Source organism: Phalaenopsis equestris, unplaced genomic scaffold (genome assembly GCF_001263595.1).
Source record: "Phalaenopsis equestris unplaced genomic scaffold, ASM126359v1 Scaffold234243, whole genome shotgun sequence".
NCBI lineage: Eukaryota > Viridiplantae > Streptophyta > Magnoliopsida > Asparagales > Orchidaceae > Phalaenopsis > Phalaenopsis equestris.
Window position 1 is genome coordinate 22198 of NW_018252164.1, and position 19563 is coordinate 41760.

At 32.2% G+C, this 19563-nt stretch overlaps 1 protein-coding gene across 1 annotated transcript; it reads left to right on the forward strand.

The window, feature by feature from the left end:
- Nucleotides 1–3163: 3163 nt before the first annotated feature.
- LOC110038886 (protein RER1B-like) lies at nucleotides 3164–18834 on the forward strand. Its single transcript, XM_020743805.1, has 3 exons — nucleotides 3164–3787; nucleotides 17819–17999; nucleotides 18639–18834. The coding sequence occupies exons 1-3, from the start codon at nucleotides 3438–3440 to the stop codon at nucleotides 18684–18686; spliced, it is 579 nt and encodes a 192-aa protein (XP_020599464.1). The 5' UTR covers nucleotides 3164–3437; the 3' UTR covers nucleotides 18687–18834.
- Nucleotides 18835–19563: the final 729 nt, after the last annotated feature.

Here is a 19563-nt window from a genome sequence, read left to right on the forward strand (position 1 = left end):
CCACCAAAACCAAGCCCAAGCCCAAGCCCAAGCCCACCCACCAAAACCAAAATTCATTTAAAATTAAATATTGGCTCTCATGTCATGATTTTAACGTCCTCACCATATCAAAGGAACATAAAATATAATATTTCTTAATAAAAATGGAAAATTTGAGTTCATGGAAAATAATTTCAAAAGACCAAAAATTCATCCATACCTCTTTAATGTAAGCCATGTAAGCCATGCTCAAGCCTTAGGCAAGCCATTTGGCTCTACTCAAGCCACAGGCAAGCCAATGAGTCATGCATGAGCTTCATGAAAGACACCATGCCATTTATGGCTAAAGGAGGCCATACTTTCAATACTTCCTGAAAAGTACTTAACCACTCTAATGACTCGCTTAAACCCAAAATTAATCCTTAATCCCCATGGTTTGAGCTGGACCACCAAAGCCCCCATGCTAAACATCAGACCTAGCCCTCTTAAGGGGTGAGCCTAATTCATGTACATGGCCTTGACCGAAAGTCCACCCAAAAGGATAATTCAACCCTTTCCACTTATAGCAAGCACACCTACCCATGAGCCACCCTTATTGGCTTCAACATTCTCCACCACTGGCCTTCCATAGTGAGATGGTGACCACCCAAGGCTCTTCCCTACGAGCTCAAACGCGAGAACCAACCCAAATAAAAAAACCCAAAATTGAACAAAAAATTCAACATTTCCATTAGACTTTAGCCCCCGTAAGAGGTCCAGATAAGCAGCCTTTAGCTAGACAATTAGATCCTTGCTCCTATTCTATGGTTGAGATTATAAATGGGACATGCTCGCGGCCAAAAGGGACAGTGCACAAAGTCTGATGAAGTCTTACCAAATTGATCCCAAGCCCTTTCCACGGTTTTGCAAAGCTCGTCCCCATCATTCCTAGTCTTTCACACCATCCCTAAAATATTAATTTTGCCTTTTGAAATTCAGGGCATTTTTGACCTTGAAATCAACTTCATCAAAACCCCATTTTGAACCTTCCAAAAGCTTCTCCAAAGCCTAAAATTACTTCTCCAATCAAAACCCACCCTTCTTGCGACCTCTAACCTAGAGCTAGACCAAACTCGATCCACCATTTGGTCAAGTTCATACCTAGGATCGTACACAGCTCAAATCAAAGCAAGGAGGAGGTGTGTGGAATTAAGGTGAAGCTTCTCAACCCATCCAATTGAAGTTTCACACCTTGGACTAAGGTATAGACTCAAAACTCATATATTTACCTCGATTTGGAATTTTGTGAAGAGACTCAACAGTTCATGTCCACCTAGCATTATAGATAGATTGGTCTCACCTTGATGATGATGTAGGAACAAACTTCATGTGATGTGGTTGAGAATCTAGCGAGACTTAGGGTTTGAACACAAATGGTTCTCTGGTTAAAGTTCCATGGGGACGATGAGAGGATGTCGTTCATTTTCATGTATTAAAAACAAACAGCGTGGATCAAGTTGGGTGGCTCTAAAGTTTTGGTTAAGACATCACGTGGCGGGTCGAGTTAGCGGCTGAGGTGTAAAGCACAACAAATTAGTGGGCGACGACGCATGGTGCATCGACACGCACATGGTTGATGCGGCGCTGACATGGTTAAATAGGAAATTTGGGTATACTGGAATTAAATAAATCTATAAAATGCATAATAACTTCAAAAATTTATGTATCGGCATGCAAAAAATCACAAAAAATTAAATAGAAATAGCATCAAACTCTGTGGATAGAATAGAAATTTATAAAAACAAAATTAAAAATACTATGTATTTAATTTAAAAAAAATAAATACTCCATAATTTTTTTATTATTTAAATTTAATTATAGAATATTATGACATGAATTTTTGAGAGATGATTTCCTTGATGATTAGAGATGTCCTTTGATTTTTCTAAGGCCAGAAGGTTTCTTTAGCATCAAATGTCTCACTTAACGGTTTGTGTTTCACGTCTAACTTACGGGTCTGCGCTCGCATGTCACTCATTGCCTTAAGAAAGACACTCTTATCAGAAGGTGGGACTCATTCGTTAAACATCGCGGAGAATAGGTAGAGAGAAGGACACATGACAAAGGAATCTAAAGAAGATGAAGTTGTGCAGATTTCCCTTGCCCCAAAACCTATTTTATAATGGTTGGTGAGTGAAAATCTAGGGAAGTCCATTATTGTGCAATAATATTGTTTATTTATTTATTCATTTACACGTGATCAACATATTCTCCTGTCCTCATGTGTTAGATAGCTTCCAAGGAGCAAGAGAATCAGAACTAAATATGTACACATAAAAATGTGTCTGCACCAATTTAAAAGCAGATGGGTAATCCAGAAAAGAAGTACGACTGATTGGATGAAGCAATAGACAATTATTTCCAGATAAGCGACGATCGAAATTCCTCGCCTAAGTAATTGACAGAAGACAACAAATAGAAGTCCCTCATGTAGCTATTAGCTTGTGGAACGGTCAATGGGGAGAACTCCTCTGGGTCATGAATTGATCAAACCAAGATCTGTGAAATGATTAGTGGCCTTTATCATTCGAATGGGTCCTAAGTTTTGTTCTATGCAAATAATCTTGTAAATTACCAAAAATTCCCCTTGAAATGTTAACGATTAGGGGGCGGACCTCTATTTTCATCATGTTGGGATCTTGACCTATAAATATGGGTCTATATTACGAGTAAAAGGATTTTTTTTGGTTGGTTTACTATTGCTCATTCACTTACACTCTCTCTTAATTATCTCCTAATAGAACATTTCATTTCTTGGGCAGGTTTCCCATACAATTTTAGATTCAACAGTTAAAAAAATACACTTGTCATCATTTATTTTAACATTAATAAAGCTTTATTAAATAAAAAATAATAATAAAGAAGATTTACAAAAATATCTCTCAATTCTTATGTATTTACATATTCAGGTCTTACACTTCAATTTTTACATAGTTTTGCATAAAAATGTGTATTTTTTTAAATTAAAATGATCATATTTTGATGTGATATGAAATTGAGTGATATAATTATAAATAATAAAATTTAGGTGATATAAATAGAAAAAATAAAATTTAGGTCATATAAATACATTGGCCTAATAATATGTATGATAATTAGCAACTCTTAAAAAGTTTATAACAAATAGGACTTTCGGACCCTATAATCGAAGAATGAAGAAGTAGACATGTTATTCGCTCCTGCCTCGCCTGACACAAGTGTTCCCCGTAATCCCCGTTTCGGACCGGGTTACAAGAGAAAATTCTTGCGTGGAAGCCATTGCAGCTCTTCTGGATCCATTTGCCAAGATATAACATCATTCCTGTGCTCTACCGCTCCTGCCGGCGGTCGGAGATAAAAATTCCATCTCTGTTCGTTCGGACGGCATCAAGAGAGTTTTGGCGACGTTAGATCTGTAGAAGGATAACTCTCAGCTTCTTATGGAGGGAGCCTCTGGCGACGGCTTGGGTGCTTCCAATTCCCTGGAGAAATGGAAGACCAATTTCTCCCGAACATTCCAGCATTATCTCGATCGGTCTACCCCTCATCCCGTGGGAAGATGGCTGGGGGCTCTCGGCGTTGCTTTGATTTATCTATTGCGGGTTTATTTGATTCAGGGTTTCTACATCGTCACCTACGGGCTCGGGATCTATTTGCTTAACCTTCTTATTGGGTTCCTATCTCCGATTGCGGATCCCGAGATTGAGGGCTTGGATGGAGCGTCGCTTCCCACCAGGGGTTCGGATGAATTCAAGCCATTCATTCGGCGCCTTCCAGAGTTCAAGTTCTGGTAACTTTACTTTTGCCATTTTATCTTGGTTCTTGCTTTTTAGGATCTCTTTTATCATGCATGCTGGCGACCATTTTTTATGTTTTATATTTTTGTAGATTTAAAATTTATAAATGGATTGTTATACATATATCTTCTTATGCTCAGAGATTCAAGAAAGATCGTGTTAATAGGTGTGCATGGAAAAGCATTTGTTTAGGTTTTTCCCACTTCATTAAAAGTGCAAGTACTGGATATTCTGACTTACTGGATAGATTACACATGATGTGGTGGCAATAGTATGAAATGATTAACCAAATCAATTTGTGCTTTTTTAATTAAAATATTGGCAGCTTGGCAACTGTGTTTGTTATTATCTGATTATTTAGTCCACATGTTGTAGAATCGAAAGGCTAGATGTTTTCCACTTTAGTACTTGTATTTAACTCAAAAGTTGCGAACAGTGATGATTGGTGAGGGGCATTGAATAGTATGTCTGCTACAAAAATGGTTTGCGTATTCTTTGCCAAACTATATAATGGTAGGTGTCTGTGACAATACAGTCCTTGGATAAGCATTAAGAGCAAAGAAAAGATTTTCATTTGATTTTATTGACCTTAAGAAGCCATAGGATGCCAAGAACATAGTTTCATTTGATTTTATTTACATTGCAACTAAACACACCAACATTGGGGGCATTCTTAGCAAAAAAATTCCCCCAAGTAATATATCATTTAGTGGGAAATCCTCTAGTACCCTATTATATCTAGAACCCAAGTCCCTATTGTTTGTCTCATTTCTTTCTCTCTGCTTTCTATAACAACCATTGCCCTCTTTTGTTTCCCCTATTTCATCTTCTTTTCTCCCCCCTTGTTGTCCTAATTTGCTCTCAGCAGCTCATCTCTTTCGTAGATTTGAAAGTACGTCACATCCTCAACCCTTTACATGCTTCAATTTTGAATTTCATACATCGATTTTTTAATTCTTTTGATTTAAACTTTATTTTGACATATTTTTTGTTAGACTATTACATGTTTATGTTCTTTTATGCTTGATCTATCTTATGATTTTTTATTAGTTATATGGTTTTTAGATCCGTATTAGATCTATATTTTTTCTAATAATAAATCATGTTTTTTTACATATATAATTTTTTTTAGATCTACATAAATTTATTTATATATTAATTTTTGCTAATTAAATTTTAAATATTCCAGATTAAAGAATTTTTAATGCATGCATGCAATTTATTTAGTTGAACGAATTATGCATGATAGAATACAAAACAAACAAAAGCATACAAATAAATAGTGTTTGCGTTTGCTAGGCCTACAATTTATAGACGAAGTTGAATAGACTCCTTATAGAGGTGCTTAACAATCTTATAATTATTATGTGTGACTTAGCAATATTTATAATATGACTGCACTAAAAACTCTTAACCATTTTGTGTTGTGAGAATGCTCAGTATTAAAAGAGATTTTAACATGCAACATAAATGTTTCAATTTGTTTGTTAGATAGTTAAAAGAAACCCAATATATAATTTAATGTCTACTGATTTGTAGATTAAAAAGAAAATTGTATCCAAATGTAGACAATAAGAATACACAATTACAGTAATGGTTGTAAGTTTCATTATAAGGATGATATGACCCAAATTAAAAACAAACACTATGCAATTCCTAGGTTTAAACTTCAAATTATATAATAGTATTAATAGAAGGATGTCCCATTTCCTTTGTTATTTTATTGACCTTCAATTTTTATGGCTAAAAAATTATTTTATTCATGAATTTTGCTAGACATATGAAATGGTGCTAAGAGAGAATAGGTGAAACAGTTATTTTGAGTCACCCACTAGATGTTAAAATATGGAAGCATTTTAATAGCACTTATCTAAAGTTTGCTTCAGAATTACAAAATCCTTTACTTGCCTTTTGTGCTAGTTCGCTTATAGTTAAGCCTTCTTACTATATTTATGTTAGCCAATAATAATCATGCATTATAATCTTTCTCATGAAACGTGTGTGACAACTGTTTTTGTATTTCACAAGCTTATTATTCCTGCTCTACAAAATTCAAATGAAGGAATATATGTATAGTTGCTATCACTAATAGTTATGTTGAAAATCTTATGGAAAATGTATTTGATAGATATGTTGAAAATTTTATGGAAAGAAGCTATGCTTATGTATGTTTTTTTTTTATAAAGCAAAATTTTTAGATGAAGCACTGCTCATATGAACTAGAGATTTTCTAGCATATGATACGTTAAGGGTAAGCATCATGAAAAAATTTAATTATCCCATCTGTATGGATTATCGAGAGCATTCATGATGAAAAGTGGTGAAAAAATCATGTTTTAATTGTATATTTTTTTTAACCATTGATTTTGCATTTAGAAGAAAAAATACATTCTTTAAAGGAGAGATGAAATTTATTCCCCTATCTATTAAGAGATGATTGTCTTAACTTATACATTGTTTTTTATCTACTACTCTCTAACTTATATGAAGTTATCTTCTAACATCATCTACCTAGTATCTCTATTATGATACCTATAACTATTTATCGAATAAGTTCAAGTTTGCTATCTAATTTCTTTAACACTGTATAAGGAGTTAGCTCCAATGTGTTCAAGTATTTCGTATCTACAGTAAAATATAAAGAAAAGGAAGAGAGCATGGAAGGGCTTTCAATTGTACTAAGAAGTTCTTAAGTAGATAGGAGAAAAGAAAGAAATTTTGTTGTTGAGAAGGGAAGATGAAAATAGTAGTAGTGGTAACCTATTTTTTTTCCAATTTGACTTTCATTTTGATAACAAGTTACTGTGCATCCTCTTAGTCATCGACATGGAGAAAGTGATTTCTTTATTCTTATCATCTTTTGTATTAAAAAAAAAAGTTGATATAATCTTCTTTTAAAACTCAGGGGAATACTTAATTTCTGTGTAGTTCTGCACATATGTGATTATTATTGAATCACGTAAACTTGTGTGTTTTATAATTGTGATATTTTGTATGTTTGTTTTTTTATCTTAATTTGATTTTTTTGGAAGTTTTGTCATTATCTTAATCATTAATATCAGGGATTTTGGCTAAGCTTCACAAGAAATTTAATTAATGAAATATGGAAAGATCAAAATAGATATTTTGATAGCCGAGAATTTGCCTATCAGAAGAAGCAAATGAAATTTATCTTTACCAATGAATGGATCAAAACTATTGATTATGATTAGTGGAAGTTGATGGATAGATAAGTCCTAGGATTTATTCATTGTTCTTAATTAAAAATATTTTCTTCTGCACTCTCAATAAAAAGACAACAATTGGCATAATGAAGGCAATGTTAGATATTTATGAGAAGATATTTGTTGTTAGAAAAGTAAAATATAAAATTTTTTTATCTCAATATGTCTAATTGAGCATTTATTGTTGAGCACATCAACATGTTCTCCTATATCAAAAATTAGTTGCGCTCAATGGACATTAATTTTAATGATGAAATTTGTGCCTTGAATTTATTTTTATAACAACAACAACAAGCCTTTATCCTACTAAGTGGGGTCAGCTACATGAATCTTTTTTTCTCCATTGATTACTATTGAGTGTCATATTTTCATTTAATTCTAATAAATTAAAATTATTTTTTATACAATATGCCCAAGTTTTTTTAGGTCTACCTTTGCCTTTTTTAACATAAGTTGAATCTAAAACATCTACTCTCCTAACAGGATCATCAGATGGTCGACATTTAATGTGACCAAACAAACCATCTAAGGCGACTCTTTCTAATCTTGTCTGCCACTGGAGCTACACCAACGCTATAACTGATATATTCATTTTGCATTTTGTCTCTAAGTGTCAAGCCACTCATCCACCTAAGCATCCTCATCTCACAACACTTAACTACTATTTTTATAAAAAAAATTAAATTAAATTAAATGATATAAGAGAGTTCCTCCTTAATGGAGATATTCGATGGCATGAGATTGGTCAAACTCCTTTTGCTCTGAATATTGATAATTGAAGTCATCTCAAAACAAAAGTAATAATCAAGGCTAAGGTGGATCCCAGTTGCATAATAAGAACCAATGTATATATTATAACAAAAGGAAAATTTGAGGCCACTTGGATAGATGCTATCATTATGAAAAACTAGGATATGTGATGAATGACCGCCAAAAAAAAAAAAGCACTAGTTCAAGAGGAAACAAAAAAGTAAATGTTACTATGACGAATTTTAAGTTGCATTTATTTATATTATTGATAGTCTTATGGAATTATGGATATTGTACTCGGTTACTATTATTTCATTCTTCTTCTTTTAAAGAACTAATAATAATCTAGTAAGCAGGTAATTATAGCAAAATATTTCTTACTAGCAACAGACCTATAGATATCACTGGCATTGCTGATGTGACATCACAAATCATAAATTGATTCACATGGAAGCTGAGAAAGACCAAACATATTTTTGACTGAAGGAGAAATTTGATTTCTATAGGACAATTTGCAGTGAAATAAATGATGTAATTCCACTTTGAAAGTGAATAAGTTTGTACTTTCCTGATGCAAAAGTTGAGAATCATGTCATTGAAAATGATAATTAATGATCGAGTAGTCATCATGGTAATTAAGGTTGGTCTTCTATAAGAGTTTTTATGGTTTCTCGATTTGTGTATAAATTGATTTTATTGGACATGATGCATAATTTTTAGCATATATCACTTTTGATTATTGGATTGATAGTTTACTTTTGGCCTCTTACGACAATTACTCCATAGATTATGGATAAAATGAACCAAAATAGTGAGGATTTACACCGTTAGATGTGTATTATTTGACTCATGGTATGATAGAATTATGCATTTTATTTTATCTTTAAGATAGAATTACAAAGTGTTATGTAATGCAAAGAAACTTCGCCTCTCAAATTGTTCGTCCATTTACCTTGTTTTGTGTACCACATATTCATCTTCATCTTCAGCATATGGCCCTCATGCTAAGTATTTAGTATTACCTTTTCAAATTCTTAAATATGTATTTAGTGCATGTATAACTTCATTAGGTGTTTTTGATGGGGTTGGAATTTGCTGGAGTTCTCCCCGACAGGTATTTAATCATCCATATCAAAATTTCTGATAAAAGATTAGTGGGAAATCTATACCGAAATTTTTTGAAAATAATTAGGCAGCACCTCCCCTAAAATATAATTAACTATATTTATTCGTACATCTTATCATGTCCAGCATTAAATTCTTCACTTAAATAAATAAATGACAAGATAATATCAAATAATTTAAATTCAATCATCCATAAAATAATATGTTAATGGTTGTATGTTTACCATTTATCTGCACACATCAAATATTAGATAAATATAGCGTTACAAAGTAAGGGCGTGCATTTGTTCAGTTTGGATGGTTTGATTTACAAATTAGCCATGCCAAATGGTTTTAGTTGTAAAATTTAAAAAATTAAACCAGCAAACTATTTTTAGACTAAACTAAATTTAATCGAACTTTGGTTTTGCTTAATTAGGTTTGATTTTGAATAAACCAAAATATAATTAATTTTAACAATAAACATAATTATATTTAACTTAAGTAGCTAATATTGAGTAGAATATTAAGTAATATTTGTTAATAGTTATGAATTTGGGATGTGGAATAAATAATTTCGAAGTTGATCTTCATTCTATTTACTGACATGATTTTATTGATTTATTTGAAAATAAAATAATATAATTTGGCTTAGTTTATTAGTTTTACAAAAATAAACATCAAATGAAAAAATAAACAAAAATGATGTCAAAATTAAAACTATTAACTAAACAGACATTTGACAACTAAAATACATCAGTAAAATAAAATCAATTCAGTTTAATTTTTTGGTTTTATTTCAACAATGTACCCTCCACTTTTAAACAAAAAAAAAAAGTAAAATTTTCTCATTTTCACTCACTCTTCCTCTTTTTTGTATCTTTTCCTCCTCGTCTTCTACTATTTGTTATATATTTTTCTAATTTTGATATCACAAAGCTTATATTTTCGCTTCCGTTGTATTTTTGTGAGTATTTAAATCATGATTCATTGATGCTAGCCTTTTGAGCACTGTCTCCTGTATTATGTCTTTTGCCTAACTATGTTTAGAGATATGAGGATTGAGCATCTTAAGCTTTGCCTTGGAGCCTAACCCATACATCTTCCCCATATTTTTTTCTCTTGTTACTTGATTCCACCATCTAAAATTTAATTATTGAGTTGTTCCATCCAAATACTTCTCTTTTGCAGATTTCGGACTTTGTACATCCCTAAGGCGCATGTGCTTATTCTATAAATGATTAATGCTATTGATAATCATATGAATTTAAATCATTAGCATTTTGATTGTAATATTTTTATTCTTAAGTGGGCTGTGATCTGTGATCGACCCTTAATTAGGCTTCTTGTCTTTTGATGATTGCACCCAAGTAGTTCCATCATAGTAGTCTCTCTTCCTAAACTTTTTTTAATGAAAGTACCTTCAAATTCATGAAGATGTATAAATATTCCGCAGATGAGTTGAAGCCTGCTATTCAAAGTTATTTTAACCCTACTAAGATTTTGTGGCAAACAATTAAAAATATGCCTCTTGTATTTTATTTTATGTTCTATCTTATGGCTTAGTCTTAATGAGTTTCAATCAAACGATTTTCTCTTATTCTTTCAGTATATCATGATACACTTGTGTTGCTTATTGTTTTGGAATAAAGGAAAATTTGCTTATCTTATTCTTCTTTTTACCTTAAATGTTAGACAGTATATGTACTCGTGTCTGGATTAAAAATAAAGTTAAATTAATCACAGTTGGGAAGGAATTGTAGTTATTCTATATCTTGGAGAATTTCATGGAAGCCTTCCTCAGTTTTTGTATGTGTTTGAACACAATTTTTTCTTTTTTTTTTAATTTCTAGAACTTGTCTGGAATTAAATCCGTTTATTTGAAAATTGTCCATATTTTCATTGCTCCCCCTAGTTTCCAGGAGATCAGTTGATAACTTTTAATGACATTATGTGGATTATAAACCTAAAAATGATGCATGGAGTGTTAAATAATAAAAAAAAAATTTGTATCATAAGAAACTTTATGTTTGTGAAATCTTGTGTATAATCTAAACTATGTTGCATATTTAGCTTCATTTTTTATTGACTTTATCAGTAAATTGTGAGCTCACAAACAATTTGAATAAGCTAAATCATTGTTACATCATTGAATGAGTAATATTATCAACATTGAATGGATTTGCTCTATAAACTTAATTTTAGAAGATTACATGATGTTACAATAGCCATCTCTTTATCATTTATATTGAATAATATCGTCTCTCCACGAAAATCACCATTGCAATCTTATATTAGATTCCTTATTTTTTTTGTAATGAATTTACCTTTATTTCTTTTAAATGTGTGATCTTTGATTAAAACAATTACAATTAAGCTATACATTTTTCATTGTTTTTCATTGTGAATGATCTCGATATGTTCATGAGGTATGAGCAAGCCTAATTTTCCTGCAATAATCCACTCTGACAGTATGTTGTGCATTAAAAAATCACCATTTATCTACAACAAAAGTAGTACCGCGTACTACGAAGAGGATGACATATTAGAGTAACGCTTTCTTGCTTGCTTTCCGAACATGAGGCTGTTACAGAGGCACTCTTTCTAGAAGAGAACGAGGCGTTAGAGAAGCTCTAGGACAGTACTTTCCATTTTGATCGGCAAGGAGAAAGCACTTTTGTTCAGAATGGGCCCCTTTTCATTGTTTTTTCGTGAGATCGCATTGCTTTCATATGATTATGTTTTTTGTAAACACCTTTAAGAGATTTTTAACTCATTCATTAGAATAATCATTTTTTTATATATTGTGTGGACTTTTGATAATAAACATGAAAGATATATGGGGGGTTGTCATGCACATTTTAGGTGAGAGTTTATATAGTGTAATTATTATTGGTCAGAATGAATACGGTGAGATAACTTGATTATATGTTGTAAAATCATTATCACAAATGCGTAGTATAACATTTTGTGGTTCTGAATTGAACATTGAATGTGCAATAAGAGTGCTTTTATGCCTGTGCATTTGATGAAATACTCAAAATATATGTCTTGCTATTCTATTGTAATATCATCTCATATATCTAGCGAAGTATATAGATAAAAGTAATCTCTGTAGTCATGGAATAAGAGAAATAAAATAACCTCTTATATTAAATATCCTTTTATTTACACTAATTCTTAATTTATGATTTTAACCTTGGTGCTTCATGGCTTTTACAGTCAGTTTTAGACACGAAATCCTTTAAGGCAACATATACTGCTTGTGCAATAATTTATTTTTTATGCCTTCAAGCTTAGATACCAATTTTTCTTCCATGTACAAATCAGTAGACACTAAATTATCTGTTGGATTAATCTGTTTCATTAATTTAATGAATTGATTGTAACATTTATGCAACATGTTAAACTATGTTTTTACATTGAGCATTCTTAGTGTAACATATAATTCATAGTAATTGGGACAATTATAACATAATGATTTTTGAACTACATGCAATAATTCTTTAAATTATTGAGCCTCAAATTTATGCATCTGTCAACTATTTCTTTAAATTGCACACCAATGCCATAAAATGTCATTTTTTTCATATTTTAATAATTTTATAATAGATTAGATACTAAGGAGGTTGAAAGATATATATATATATATATATATTACATAAAGATTGTGTGAAAGGGCCCAAACATGACACCCTTCCCCCACAATAATCATCACATACAAAAGGTTCCAAAAAAAGAGAAGATACAGAAAAATACAAGACCTGAATAAAAAGACAAAAAATGCCAAAAAACATAGTATCAGGTAGCTAGAGAGCAACCCAATTATCCTTTGCCTCTACCTCTAGTTCTAGGAAAGGAGCTAGATAATAAATTGGTAAGATCAGTGTCATTGCCAATAGTGACCAAAGTATCATCCAATAAGTTTACAAGCTCGAGTCGGCCTCCAGTCTTCTTCTTCCTCCTGGAATAGATCTGTCTTTCTTCATCTGAAGATTGGCTCGTCTGATTAGTGGATTGGTCTAAAGTGTGTCAGACATGTGTAGGATGTTGAACATTAGAAATAACCGTTTGTTGTACCAGCTGACCTTTGATTGAATTAAAGAAGCACTCTCGTGTGTCTTGACATGTAATTGAGTTTTCTTCAATAAGAGTGAGTGGTATATGCACTTTTAGATCTGTGTCTGTAGTATGATGTTCTTCATCAGGAATTGCGATGTTGGGTAAAGGATCGGTTTGCACCTTCTCAGCAAGGATGATAGGTGTCTGATCTTTAGCGATATCCATAAGCTATTATGTGGTAGTTTTATCTCTAGATGTAACATATATGTCCAAAGTAGTGGGATTATATTTATCCTTATTCACTTGATCTTTAGATTTTAAATTAGGATGAAACCTATGACATTTTTCAAGTGTATGCTCAAACATTTTGAGATGAGAACAGTAAGACGGTCTATTCTCCATGATGATTTGTTGCCAATATCCATTATGAGTTGTGCCCAACTAGACTTCAGTAACATCAGGTAAAGTAATATATCTTTCCATAAGTATTCTGGCCACAGAAGGTTTGGTTAGTTTGAAAGTCGGTAGATCTAGCTTGACCCCAATAGAGTAAATAACCTGATGATGAAAAAAGTGCAGCTTGAGACCTGGTAGACTGAATCATACCGGTACAGTAGGAGGTTCATGATTAGGGTCAAAATCAGGAAACCACTTGAGTAGCTTTATTGATTTACCAGCAATGCTGAGATATTTTTTAGAGAAAATTCAAGTGTAGTCTTCAGACACGGTTAATTGAATCAATACATGTCTTTCATCCATGAGCTCCACTTTTCACTTTCCTGCTAATTTCAGATCATCAAAACTTTTCCTGTTAACTTCCATAGGTGGGTGCCCCCACTGAAATTTTTCAATAAGAGCAAACTTGAATTTGTCAGTCAGGGTTGAAATTTTTAACTCCGAGAAAAAGAGTGTTGTTTTTTCACTTTTTCTGCTTGCATTCTTAATAAATGGGCAGTCACTTGTACTATCACGATATTCCTTATAACTTGAGTGGAAGACAACCGCCGTTTCCACCTGAGGATTAGCCACCACGTGGGCAAAGGAGGTTTTGCCAGGTTCAACTGAAGAAGAAAGAAGCTCCATCACAGCTTAGAAGCCTTGCCAAGTCGGTCAGAGGGCAGGTCAAGAATCGAAGAGACCATAACTCAGTGCAGTCGAGCTGTCGAGCTGTCGAGCTGAGTCAAGTAGGAAGACGAAAGGAGGAAACGAGGCGACCCCTTCCCGTCTGTCTTACGTGAGTTGTAGTCGAACAAAACAACAAACTTTGTCAGAGAGACGACGAGAGGCCACAGTCGGCTTCAAACAGAGACGACGAGACGCGAGAGGAAAGCTGACGACGCCGGAGAGGAGAGACGACGACGACGGAGAGGACGGCGGTATCGGCTTCGACACCGGAGAAAAGATATTGCACGGTAAGGGTTGCTAGGGTTCGACATGTGTCGAAACCCTAGCAGAGCCGAGCGTGGGAGACGACCTCCGGTGTTATATATATATATATATATAAATTATTCAAGCAGTGAGATAAGAAAAATAAAGGTTTAGTTCAAGTAAAGTTTATTAAAGATGGAAAAAAAAAGCTTTTTCTTAGATGAGGACATTCAGATGAGATGTTTTGATAAATTTTTCAATGAAGCTTGTGAAAGTACAATCGATTCTAGTGATCTTAGTTTTGCAAATAATAATTTTTTTTTATTTCCATCATCACATTAGTAAATAGAAGTTAAGGCGACTTTAAAAAAAATTATTGAAAAATAGTAGAAACTGATAATTTTCCAATATAAGTGTGGAACTGTTTAAGAGAACTGAGAATGTTTTGGCTTACTAAACTTTTAATATTATTTTTAAAACTAAAAAGATGTCTAATGAGTGGAGAAAGAGTCTATTGGTTTCTATATTTAAGAATACAGAGGGCGCACAAGAGTATGCGAATTATAGGGCAATTAAGTTAATGTGTTATACATTAAAATTATAGGAGAGAGTAATTGAACATAAGTAACGACGTGATACAAAAATTTCTCAAAATCAATTTAGCTTCATGCTGAGCAAGTCTATTATATATTGATTTTGAAAAATTTTATGATAAAGTTCCAAGAGAAGTACTTTGGAGAGTTATAGCTAATAATATCCTTATGGTGGATAAGACTAGAGAGAGAGTTTAGGAAAAACTTGAGTTATAGAAGTCCACTTTATAGTCTATAGGTTTTAATTTCAGTATATCTAAAATTGAAAACGTGGAATATAATTTTAGTAATAGTAGATCTATTGGCAAGGTTGTAACAATGGGTGATCAAGTCATGAAAAGGAGTGAACGTTTTAGATATCTTAAGTCTATTTTCAAATTGATGGTGATATAAATGGGAATATTATTAGTAGAATTTAAGTTGGATGGTTGAAGGGGAGGAATGCATCGGGTCTATTGTGTGATAGAAATGTGACTCTTAGACTTAAAAGGAAAAATTTATAAGATAGTAGCGCGACCTATAATGTTTATGGTGCAAAATGCTGACCTATAAAAAAGAAACATAAAATTAAGGATTTGTTTGGGACAACTTTCTACCTGCTTTATTTTTCCGACTATCATCACAGTTCTGTTTGGGGAACTGTTTTCTTGCTGTTTTTTAGAAATTTATGTAGTAGAAAACTGTTTTCTTCAACTTAAGCTGTTAAAGTGTGGTGATTGCCAGAAAGCTGCTATATGACTTTATGAAAAGAAAATAAATTTGTAATGGCCACCATAGCTTTCTGAAATGTAGTTTCTTCTACAGCAGTTTCACAAATGCTTCTTCAAATAGATGCAGTTGCCCAAAACAAACCCAAAGATGCTAAGTGGTTTTACACTTAGAGACAATATGTTAAACAAATATATTTCTGAATGGGTTAGCGTAGCTCCAATAACAGACAAAGATTAAAGACAATCGCCTTAGATAGTCATGTCACATTAAACTTTGACAATTTGATGACCCTGTTAGGAGAGTAGATGTTTTAGTTTTGACTTATGCTACGAATGTTAGAGGGAGACCTAAAAAGAATTGGGCATGTTGTATAAAATAACAATCTTATTTTATAAGAATTAAATGAAAATATGACACTCAATAAGACATAATAGAAAAAAAAAGGATTAATTTAGCCTTCAGTGGGATAAAGACTTCTTCTTGTTGTTTTTGCTATTTGATTTATTTGTACATAATTGGTTGAAGCACCACAGTCAGTATAAACAAGTAGCTCGTACTCTACATGTGATATCCAAAACTAATAATCATGATTAAATCTCTTTCGACATAAATCAAACTTGATTTCATTTTGTGTTAGATGCATTTGATTGAGTTTAGAGAAAGGTCTTCTAAGCTTCCCTCGAAATTATAAACAAATGGTTGAGAAACTAAGGATAAAAAATCAAGCTCTATCTAGATATTAATCCGGTAATCCTCTGTTTTAATGTAATTTTCTATTATTTATCCATGGTTACTGACTTTTGATATCCATAAATTATAATTTTCAAATTCTTAATTTTTTTATTCTATATTCACTACTATTAAGCAGCAAGTCACTTCTTGAAATTACTTTTCACAAACTAGTCTTTAAAACATACACCAGTATGTATATATCTATATCTATATTATATATATATATATATATATATATATATATATATATATAGATATTGATTGTAACTAAAGAAATAAATTAAACCTGCATGCATCTAATTAAATAAATTACATACATTCATGAAATAAATTTAATTTAAATTTTTAATATTTTACTGATAGAAATAATATCCAGCCAAATTTTAGTATCATTGACTTTTTTTCCTTTAATAGAAAATGACAAATAAGTAATAAAAAACATGAATCCAAAAAAATAGGTATAAAAAAACCAAGTAAAAGAAATGGGTCTAAAACAAAGTTTTTCAATCTAATATAAGGGAAAACATGCATCGAATGTAAATCTAAACAAAAAAATAAAAACCATGGATCAAAGAAACGGTATAAATCTAAATAATTTATAGATCAAAGAAAAGATAGATCCAACATTCTAACAAAAAATAGAAAACTAAACTTGAATCATAAAAATCTACTGATAAAATTCAAAATTTAGGCACACCAGAGATTGAGGATGTGCTCTGCCTTTATATTTACAAAATGTGAAGAGTTGCAGATAGCAAATCGGACCAAATTGGGGCAGGGAAGGCAGGAGGATATGGAAACAAAAGGGGGCTGCATGCCTGTTAGAAAGTTCATTGCTTATGTCTGACGGTTTTTCCAATGGAAAATCTATCAGAAATCCTGTCAGATTTCGTTCTTTTTATCTCTGCTTGAAAAATAGAGTACCTTCCATAGCATGAGATGCATAATTCATGTGGTAGATAAGAACCATATGAACTAACGTTTGTGCAGCAAAATCCATCAAGTAAAATGTGTAGTTGTGTGGCCTGTAGTGGCAGTTTTGCAAGGGAACATGTACATGATCGGGGTAACAGCTGCTATTTTTGTTGTTATTGAAAATCATTTTTACATCAGTAAATGACATAAAACTCGCTTGGGGAAATTTGATGGAGCACTCGATGTTAGATGTTTGTCTTCTCAAAGTGCTTGATTTGATAGATGCAGTTTTCATGAAATAATAGTATTTGGCATTCAATTAAAGTTAAGCTTCAAGCAGTTGAATGTTTTTGAAGTTTTTATCTATGGTTCATTAGTTTCTTCTTGTGATGATGAATGCTGATATATAGTATGTCACTTTGAGGCTGACTAATATAGTTTTATAATTTTAGCAATGTGACTCTTCTCCATTTCTGCATTTTTTAAGTATTATTTCATTCATTTGTTTTGTCAGATTTAACCGGAATTCTTTGTTTCATTATTATCTCATTGGCTGTATTATCAGGTACTCGATAACTAAAGCCATCTGCATCGCTTTTGTCTTGACCTTTTTTTCTGTCTGCGATGTTCCGGTGTTTTGGCCTATTCTTCTATGTTACTGGATCGTTCTTTTTATTTTAACTATGAAGCGGCAGATTATGCACATGATCAAATACAAATATATCCCATTCAGTTTAGGGAAGCAGGTGAGAACTTGGTCAATCCGCTATTATTTTTCTTGCAGTATTTTTGCCCTCAAGTATTCCATTAGATCAAGTAAAAATGCCCTTAAATGACTCAAATGTGTTTTGAGTAGAATAATATATGTAATGGGTAAAGTGCCAAAATAGTCCTTTGATTATTTAATGGAGTCATTTTAGTCCTCAATTTAAAAACTGGTTAGGTTAATCTCCTAACAAATGACTATTTCAGCTCATATTAAAACAACCTGGGGATTAAATTGGCACTTCTACAAACTTTGAGACCAAAATGACTCTTCTCATATGTAAATTGTCCCCAAGTTCACATTTTCTTTGAAATTGGTTGCAATCTGCGATACGAAGCTACATACATGCATTTTCTGTTCATAAACTTGCCGTTATGCAAATCTACTCTTTAATTTGATTTAATGCAGTGGAGAGAACAAAAAAATTCGCATAATGATGTCATTGATGATATGCATAGACTTATGTTAATTGCTCTTCCCTTCACAGCCGAATGGCACCCAACTGATGTTTTATAATGTTAAAAATATTATTTGAATATGAAAAAAAAAATGGCCAAACGGTCAAAATCGTATGGAATAACCTGAATGCTGACCAGCTGCGTTCTTTTCTGTTAAACAGAAGTATACTGGGAAGAAGGCTCCAGCAAACGGCAGTCCGCCGCAGTAATTCTGGAGACTAGCGTGGCTCTCTTATTTTAGGATTCTAATGCGATATGTACCTTATTGCTTTCATATTTGCTAACGAAAACCTATCATTTCAATATGCTTGCCTTAAGCTCGATATCTTTTAGTGTTCAACTCTTAACTAATCATGATAGTAAAATGAAATATTTAGAGTTAAGAAATGCTGAAAATTATAAGGCTTTTAAATCTTTTTTAAGGCAATTATTTAATTTTATGGTTTTTTAAAAATGTTTTTTTTTTTTAATTTTGAGCTTTTTTTGATGTGATTTAAAATATTTTATCTTATTATTTTCATATAAGTTGAATTGGCATATTCTAATAGAATTTCAATTTAATATGCGAGGCTGTGTATTTCCAGTCAGTAGCAGATCTTTGGACTTATTATTGGAGCACTATTTACGTACGAAGAACGTACGCAGCTTTCCGTGCGTAATCCCCTCCCAATAACTGCTCAATAATATCTGTGAAGATTATTGAGGGTTTATTACAAAGTTATTTCAGCGTTATTTGGAGTCAGTACCCTCAGCGGTTACACTTTCACATTCTGCGGTTATACGTTCATGTTTTCTCTGGTGTTTAGGGTATTGACTCTAATTAACGCCGAAATAACTCCGCAATAACTACTCATAACCTTCGCAGAGGTTATTAAGGAGAGGATATTAAGTGGCTATTGGGATGAGATTACCTGCGTGTGTTCTCTATATGTAATCATTTACCTTATTATTACCTTATTATTGAGGGATGATTAGATTGGATATAAAATGAGTACATTTTGTTTGGAATGTAAAAGTTTTAATAATTTAAGTATTTAATTTGAAAATTATGAAATCCAAAGCAAAATTTTACTGAATTTAAAAATC